General features: G+C 43.9%; 1 protein-coding gene and 2 non-coding genes across 3 annotated transcripts; 1 reads left to right on the forward strand and 2 right to left on the reverse strand.

Annotated features, from left to right (window-relative positions):
- Positions 1 to 8: 8 nt before the first annotated feature.
- CPOX (coproporphyrinogen oxidase) lies at positions 9 to 8,113 on the forward strand (the record flags this gene model as incomplete). Its single annotated transcript, XM_010293711.1, has 6 exons — positions 9 to 177; positions 850 to 960; positions 1,929 to 2,070; positions 3,951 to 4,169; positions 5,569 to 5,673; positions 7,577 to 8,113. Coding segments are annotated over 6 exons (834 nt in total), but the record flags the coding sequence as incomplete, so codon positions are not given.
- A 452-nt stretch (positions 8,114 to 8,565) lies between these two features.
- On the reverse strand, positions 8,566 to 8,637 carry TRNAD-GUC. The gene has a single exon. It is a non-coding gene; the product is annotated as a tRNA-Asp (tRNA).
- A 400-nt stretch (positions 8,638 to 9,037) lies between these two features.
- TRNAI-AAU lies at positions 9,038 to 9,111 on the reverse strand. Its single transcript has one exon. It is a non-coding gene; the product is annotated as a tRNA-Ile (tRNA).
- Position 9,112: the final 1 nt, after the last annotated feature.

Consider the following 9,112-nt stretch of genomic DNA (forward strand, 5'->3'; position numbering starts at 1 on the left):
GCCGGCGGCCCCGAGTGACCCTGGCGTTGACAGGCGGAGGCGGCATCAGCTGCGTGCTGCAGGACGGCGAGGTCTTCGAGAAGGCGGGTGTGAACGTGTCGGTCGTGTTCGGGCTCCTGTCCGAGGAGGCAGCGCGGCAGATGCGGAGCAGGGGGAAGGCTCTGAAGGCCAAAGACGGTAAGGTGCGCGGCGGGGAGCTGAGGGTATGCGTTCGCACGAGTACTCCCGTGCGGTTACTTAGACAGGCAGAGTCTGGCCTTTGAGCAGGACGTGTGGAAGGCCAAGCTGATCAATGCTCAAGGGAGGATTGTTTGTATCGTGGTGATTTCTAACCAGTAAGCCTGGCAGATGGACTTTGTATGCCTAAAAACCTAGGTATGGGAGAGTTTCTCCCTCTTGTTGCTTTAAGCAATGCACTGCAGGCACAGTTATTTCTCAGTAACGACGCTGCAGCTCGACAGTGAAACGGTGCAGGAGTTATGTGCTGCAGAGGTGAACAGAGAGAACTGAAAAGACCTGAAGGCTAAAGATGATTCAACCCACCTTTGTGTAGCAAAGGGTAACTCTGAGGACTGGGCGTGGTGGAAAGCCTTAGCAGTGCCTTAGGTTTTAGCATCTAATGGATGCTCTAACATATTGTTGTGTTTTAGGACGAATACCAAAAAAGCGTTTAGTTAAGCGCACAGAAGTGTGTGGATGAGAAGTAAATTGCACATTATTTAATAATTACAGTGACCCAACATGAGAAATTTTCTTGTAGTGGAACAGTAGCTTGGAACCTAAGGAAAAATAGTGAAGTTCCTTACTTGAGAAACGGAAGGTTTTTTTTCTGTGCATCTTTTTATCTAGGGAAACTGCCTTTTTGCGCCATGGGTGTGAGCTCTGTTATCCATCCAAAGAACCCTCATGTTCCAACCATGCACTTCAACTACAGATACTTTGAAATTGAAGAAGCAGATGGTAAGAATTCTAATCCAATGAAGTACATATGAAATCTATGACTCCATGTGAAAGAAGCGTGAACGCATGGCTAGGGTAAGAGGTTAAGAACCAACCCAGGTTTGTTCCCAGCTGTGCCAAGAGTCTGTTGTGTAGCACTGGATCTCTTAACCTCTGGGCCTTCATTTTTCTGTTTGTAAAATACGTGTGATGTGTGCATCTGGTACAGTAATGGTGTCTGCAGTTTACTTTTTGCAGTGTACAGCAGAGGTTTCAGACTTAAAAGTGGAGGAGGTTATGTAGAAGTATAAAACATACTGAAAGAAGCAAGTCTAGAATTTAGTAGAAGAAAGGTCTGTGAAGGACTGATAAGCATTCTGGTCAGGATGTATCTTTGTGTCAGAAGCTGGGAGGATGTAGCGTCAGAAACATCGCACTCTGTATGTGCATTATCCCTTTTTTCCTGAGTTTATGCAACTTGCTGCTGTCAGAAGCGTGACTGCAGGCTAGGTGGTCAAACACTGAGAGCCTGTCTGTACCTTGTGACAGTGTATGTACTATCAGAAGCTCAAAGAGAGTTTTCTTTCAGTTATTTTGCCAGAGTATTATGGATCACTTCTAGTGAATTACTTCCTTGGATTTAATAATGATGTTTCCTTTCTTTGCCATGTAGTAAAATGTTTTCTGGATTCCTGAATAGGAGTTGCCAGCCCATCCTGTGAAATTGATATCCTGTAGTCAGGGTCAGCAGTCCAAAATACTGAACAAATGGTTTTCACTGCTTTGAAATTTGTTTCATGTTTTCCTGAAGTCACTGGTCATCAAACTGCCTTGAACTCAAATTTTTCCTGATCGATATTTAGGAACATCACTGAATAATGATTTTGGTTTGTATTGTAAAAGTAGTTGTTAGCTCTTGGTGAACCACTAGCAAAATATTTGTTTGAAAGTTTAAAAGAAAAATGTTGGTGCTTGCCTCTCTCCTCTAGGAACTAAACAGTGGTGGTTTGGTGGTGGGACTGACCTCACTCCAACTTACCTGAATGAAGAGGATGCTGTTCATTTTCACAAGACTCTGAAAGAAGCCTGTGACAAGCATGATTTGAAGCTGTATCCCAAGTACAAGAAATGGTATGTGGGGAGAGATGCACTTGGGTTCCTTTTGTGGGAGCAGAAGGCGGCACTGGATATCTCCAGTTAATGCAGAAGCTTCATAATTTTGATGAAGCTGCACTTTTTTTCCAGTGGCACATTCACTGAGAGTTCAACAGCATATTCTCTAAAGATTCAAACTCTCTTGTTCTTGCATCCCATCACTTGCACCTCTCAGCGCTTCTAACTTCAGTGGAGGCTTGCTGCTCTGTGTCTGATAACCCTATCTGCTGCAAGCTGTGGTATCTAGGAAGGAGGCGTTACCCTTTTGTAAGCTACCAGGTCTGGTCTGAGGACAGGAGATAAAGTGGGTATTGTAGCTTGGGTGTGAATCACTTAGTAGAGAAGCCCATATTACACAACTGTAAGACTACAGTCTTGTTCTCTGAGGAATTTCTGCATGGTAGTTCAGAGTGTCTGCCTTAATGGTCAGGTTGTTTGCAGCATAAGTAGGCTAGTAATGCCAGCTGCAGGGAGTCAGAGAGAAGGACACCTGTGCTTAGTCTGAAGGCAGCTCCAGAGAGGACTAACTGTATCTCATGGACAAAGGCAGTTTTCTCAGTGCCAGCATGAGTGTTTGCTGTAAGCAGCAGCTGTGTAGGAGCATGTGGTTCTCACTGCTGGAGCAGTGTGAATCTCCTCTGAACTTCTACTAATTAGCACTGCTCCTCTTCCCACCTTTCTCAAACATAAAAGCTCTTTTTATGTTTACCACGCTGTCTTCCTGATCTAGCTTTGAGACTTTTGTCAAGCTTGTTCTCTTTTGCATTTCTGACTCACCCTTTTTTCCTAACTCCTCCTGCTGCTATAAAAAAAAAAAAAGCTGTGAATAAAAAAATAGCATAGGTTATTTGTTACATCTCCATGTCTCTCTCACTATGGCCATGCCATTTATATTGCTTGAGAACAGCAAGTGTGGATGGATACATGTATGGAAAACTAGTCCTAAAGGAAGGCAGGGTTTCCTTGCTGTTGATGGTTTCTGCTTCCCACTTCCATTTCTCTCCCGTGTGAAGACTTGAAGAGCATGGCTGCCTGAGCAAGCAACTATAAGCAAGACAGGGTATGGATACAATGAATTAGCTAATTTATAGTATTTGCACACCTACATACTCCCAGTAAATACAAAGGAGGTTAATTGCCTTCCTGTTGTGAGATAAGCTGCACTTACTCCTTCATAAACTTGAACATGAGCCATGAAAAGCCACTGCTAGAATGACTCCATCTTCTAAGTTTAACTATTAAAAAGCCTTTTGCCAAGGAAGTCTGTCTCACTTTTGATTTTTCCTTAAGTGATGGTGGCTTTCTTATCTGGTCTTGGGTTTATAGATTCTTTTAGTTTTGATGCAGAGAACCGATTCTTTTACTAGAGTGGCAAAAAAATAAATTATTTTCCGAGTTTACAGCTTTCAGATGAACTCAAAATACAAATAATTTGGGATCTATATGTAATTCTGGGAACAAAATCTAGAAAGAGCTCTTAGGGTGAAGTTTTGAAACAAGGCATCCCTGCTCCTCATAAGTAGAAGATATGGATTGGATCACTCCACATGGAAGCATCTGCCATGATGTTCAAGTGATAAGTGTTCAGTGACTGTGTGGTGATACGTAGCTTTGCAGAGACCATTTAATCAGAGCTTTTACTGTAAGTGAATGCTGGGGTGCTCTCCAGATGGTGCTGCGCTGTGCTGTACTGTCCTGCCTCTCAGCAGTCACTGAAACAGTGTGGCACCCAGCACTGCTGCAAATTTTCATCAATATTTCACTTGTGCCATCCTGTGCCATGTAACTGTTTGGAGTTCTGTTCATTTCTTTGAATGTTGTGGACCATATTAATAATTGTCTGCTACCTCTTCTAGGTGTGATGACTACTTCTATATCAAGCACCGTGGCGAGCGAAGAGGGATTGGAGGCATATTCTTTGACGATGTGGACTCTCCCTCCAAGGAGGAAGTATTCCAGTTTGTGAAGAGTTGTGCCAAAGCTGTTGTGCCTTGCTACATTCCCATTGTGAAAAGGCACTGCCATGACTCCTTCACACCAGAGGAAAAGCTGTGGCAGCAGCTTCGGAGAGGACGGTGAGTACTGAAGGAGCAAAAGAATACGTGGGAGATGGATTATGCTGGCGAGAAAAAAATAAGCTAGTTCTTCATGGTTGCAGGGTTTACATCCTGCTATGGTGTGGGCTAAATTTGCATAAGTGATCTAAAGCTTGCCAGAGAATTTAAACATTTTTGTGTGTTTTGAAATCCAGTGCTAGATTGCTAGGGAGGGTGTAAAGCACACCCTCGTCTGTATCCCCCACTCTCCCACATTGCATTGCTTGCATACAAAATGCCACAGTTGCTCTCCACCTCCTTCAAAAACCAAAAGAAGCTGCTGCTTTGTAACAGGCAAAGGGGTGTGTGGTGTCCTGTATCCTGCCCTCTCCTGCAGCCCCATGATGCAGGATATAGGACTGTCCTGTGACATGAGGAGCTTAAGGGTTGAGGGAGTTGTGCTTTCTATTGAGTAATGAACCTAAACCCCAGAAAATCATGGAATAACTGTACTCGAGTAATTTCAGCTTCTTACATAAATATCTGTTCTGTCCGATCTAACTGTTGAAATGAGGACACAGTGAACTCTTTGTAAAGGAATAAAGATACAGAGGGGTTTTGTTTTCCCAGCATGGTCCAAAGTCACTGTAACTTAAAAGGCTTTTGAGGATATTTATTAATGTGAGTAACTGTTAATGATGCAAAAACTTAAGTACATTGGTAGATACAGTTGTACTCCTTTATCTAGGTGCCGTGATTGTGTAAGTATATGGAGAAAGGAGAATATATGTGCTTTGTGCAGAACTGGCGAGTCTCTAGTTTCTACCTCTTCTGCAGAGAAACCTGTGAGAGTGGTATAGAGAAGGCATAAGCATTCAAGTTTAGATCGCTGGCCTGCAGCAATTATTCAAATAAGCACACATGCTTAATTTGGTGAGACTACTCCTGTGAGTGTTGGCTTTTTAGGATCCTGCTAAAGTTATAAGGGGGAATAGCTTCTTTAGGTTGCAGCCAGGACCACCTCATGAGGCTTGCTTATTTCATTTCCCTGGATCTCTTTGCAGGTTATTGGGCTAGGCTAAGCTCTCCATTTCCGCAAATAGATAAGCGCTCCCCCCTTCCTGTATCTCTGTTCAGTGCTAATATCCCAGTACTGGTTACTAAGATAACCTCTGCTGAATTTTCACTGCTCTCTTCCTATGCTGGGGACAGAAAACTGTCTGGTACTTGAAGTCCCAGACAGCACTCTCAAGCTGTCTGACCTGCTGCTTTTCAACTCTCCCCAAGAAACAGAAAAATATTTAAACCATGACAATTCTGCCACTCAACACAGCAGAAAGACAGGCTGGTTTTGTTTGGTGTCTGCTAGTTGAAGAAGGCACAAGCAACTTCTGATTAAAAAACTACTTTTTCTGTTGCCTCTCTTCACTCCCCATAGGTACGTGGAGTTCAACTTGGTTTATGACAGAGGTACAAAGTTTGGCCTCCTGACACCAGGATCAAGAATTGAGAGCATTCTTATGTCTCTGCCACTGACTGCAAGGTAAGGGCATAGCTCTGGAGTTGCAGGTAGGCACTGTTCTTATTAAAATACTTTACTGGATTAAATCAAAGCTCTGTCCTAGTGTCCAGTTTCTTTAACAGTGGCTAGTTCATGCTCGATACAAGAACTGGCCAAATACATGCAGATGATTCTGTGGTCTGCTACACTTGTGCAGGTGCCAGTAATGATAAAAATATCTAGAACGTAGCCTAGATATTTTCTGACAAAAAACAAAAGTGGTATTTTTTGTGCTTAGTACCTCTTGATACATTTCCTCTGCTTGCTCCATGGATTTTTGTTTAGTAGCCCTTTGAAACCATATGAGCTTATGGCAGTCCTGATGAGCTTGTGGTAAGGAAGCTCCACAGTTCAACTGTGTGTTGTGTGAAAACACACCTCTCTTTTCTACTTGCACCTGATGACTTCATTTGACTTTTCAGTGAGTAACCAGATTTTCTTGCTGTTAATTTTCTCCGTAACAGTTCTTTTACAGGCTTCTGTTTGTTTCCATTGTCTGTTTTCCAGGCTGACAAGTCTCTTTCTTTTTAGTCTTTGTACAGTAGCTGTTCCATACCTTTGATCACACTTGCCACTTTTCCTCTACGCTTAAGTTTTCTATACCCTTTCTGAACTGGGGATAAGGAACAGACAACATAAGGCTATGTATGTGTATCCAAGATGCAGGTGTACTGCTGACTCATTATTCCTTTCATGATCCTAATATACTGTTTGCTGGTTTTGACTGCTGCTAAGCATTGAGCTGGCTTTTTCATAGAAGTGCCAAGGTCTTTTCTGGGCAATAAAAATGCACTCAGTGTCTCAATGTGTATGTAACTTTTTTCTGTGTGCATCGTTCTAGATCAATTAACAGTGAACAGTTGCTTGGCTTGATATTAACTCTTTTTGGTTAAAACCTAAAAAGGCAGTTGAGCTTGTTTAATCTTGCAATATCAGCAAACTGTTATTTACCATTTATGTCCCTTTTTAGATTGCTTTTAGATACACTGAGTTGCATAGGCCCTATCATGAATTTATAAGATTCCATTTAGTGACTGCCCTCCACTAGGATAACTGACCTTTGCTGCTACCGTGAAGGCAGTCCTGGTCATACCATGTAGCTTCATCCCACTGCCAACACCAGATGTGTCCCTCACCTGGTGGTGTAGCATGATCCCACCTTTTGGTTTCATTGCTGGGGTGATCTGGGTTTTGCTTGTTTTCGTCAACATAAACAGCTCTCTTAATAGCATGAATGCGTCCTTCCTGGGAGAAGAAAATTGAAAAATATTGTACCCATCCCTTTGTGACTGCTGACACTTTTCTTCCTCTGTCATGACTCTTAATTGCCTTCTCAATAAAAAGTGGTCTCTCATCAACTTTGTTTTTAAAACTAAGATTCAGTAAGGACTTGTGCTGCTTCCAGTCCAGCTTCTGGAAAGATTTGCGCTGGGCGGCTGAAAATACTGCGTCAGGATCAAATGATAAAATTTGAAGCTGGCAATTCCCCTTAAGACTCGTGTCCTCACTCTCTTTTGGCTAGGTTCTTTTTTGGCTTATCTTCCTCACTACACTAGTATGTCACAAGGGACTGCTAAAAGATCTTTGCAAATAAACTTGCATGGACTGTGGTGTAGGGGTCACTGCTCTTTTTTTTTTTTCTCTGTTCATACAGCCTTTCCAGAAGTTGTGGAAAAAGATTGAGCTAACATTTCTCCTGTTTCTTCCAGTGTTACTTGTTTTTACTTAACGATTTGCTAGCCATATCTCTCTACCTCATGCAAGAGTATCAACTGTGTTATGTAGCTTTGCACCTGCAGAAAAGGCAACTCTAGTCCAAACAGCCTGATGTGGGAGAGGTGGCAGCCAGCTGGGCAGTCTGAGTGAGTCTTCCCTCTCCCTGCAGGTGGGAGTACATGCACACCCCTCCAGAGAGCTCGAAAGAGGCAGAAATCCTGGAGGTTCTGCGCAATCCCAAAGACTGGGTGCACTGACATGGATCGTGAACAAGATAAATTGCTTACACTGAGCCATTATGAAAGAACAGGAACGCGTGCAAAGCAGCTCATTCAAACTGCTGTTGCATGGCACTTTAGTATAGCTATTTATAATTTTACCTGGTGCCTTAATAATGCTGTAGACTTGTTGTAACTTGCAAATATGTGAACTCATTCTTTAAGATTGATCAGCCAATGTCATCACCCCCTTGTTGATGTTGCCTTGTGAGGTACTGGCAATACTCTCACAGGACTACTGTGCATGCTTAAGAACTTCCATAACTGATTTGTTTGACTGCAAAATGATAAACTACTGTGAAATGTTCTCCTAGTGGAATGAAAGCATTATCTGTGCCTAAATAGCACTGCTTACTCCTAGAAAATGTTGGGATGTTTTAGAAATATTTTTTTAAAGAATAAATGGGAATATTTGATATGATTTCAAACTTTCAAGTCTGCTTTCAGGAAGTTGTGCAAAAGGTGGTGTATTTTGAGGCTATCTATATTGACTTGAGAGGGGGAAAGTGGTTTAAAACATGCTGCAGTAACATGACTTGTTTGTTCAGACATGGGGAGATGCCGGTCTAGGATCCCAGTCATGCCTGATGAGAGCAGAAGGCAGGGCTGTCTGTTTCGAGAAGAAAATCTTTCAACCCTGTGCATCTTGGCTGTGCTCAAGACAGGATAGCACCCTGCCTCGGGCAGGCCCCTTTGCCACAGAGGTCGGGGCCGACCAGGAGGCTGTTGGGTGTTGCACTGAGGTCCTCCAAATAGCACTTCACGCTGCTTCCACCCCGGGCCGATTGTCCTTTCTTACCCCATGTGCATCAGGCAAGGGGGAGGTCTGCCGTTCATCCCCCCGCCCCGGGGGGGCCGGCTGAGGAAAAGGCAACGCCTCCTCCCCGTCGGGGAATCGAACCCCGGTCTCCCGCGTGACAGGCGGGGATACTCACCACTATACTAACGAGGAATGAAGTGACAGGTGACAAAGCCGGGAAAACAGGCTGTCCTCACCACGGCAGACCATCCCTGAAGGGTGAACCCTTGGCAGCGCCTCTCCTTTAACCCCCTCAGTCCCAACCACTTTCTCACACTGGACACCCTCCACCCCCAAGAAACGCTACCGGCTTATAACTAACCTTTGGCGCGTTTCAGGCCGGCAGGTGGCGGCGGCCCCGCCACCGGCGCAGGGTGGACAGGCAGCCTTCTGATCGCCAGAGTCAAGCTTCCCGTTGGGGGCTGCCGTGTTGATTTCCGTGTTACACTTCCTCCTGTAAAATACAATACATATTAATTTAAAAAAGGTCATTCAGTAAAAAGCCACCATCACGTCACCGAAAATGAAAGAAAAAAAACAGCAACAAAACAGCTGGCCCGTACGGGGATCGAACCCGCGACCTTGGCGTTATTAGCACCACGCTCTAACCAACTGAGCTAACCGGCCG

The sequence above is a fragment of the Phaethon lepturus genome, unplaced genomic scaffold (assembly GCF_000687285.1).
Source record: "Phaethon lepturus isolate BGI_N335 unplaced genomic scaffold, ASM68728v1 scaffold41318, whole genome shotgun sequence".
Lineage (NCBI taxonomy): Eukaryota > Metazoa > Chordata > Aves > Phaethontiformes > Phaethontidae > Phaethon > Phaethon lepturus.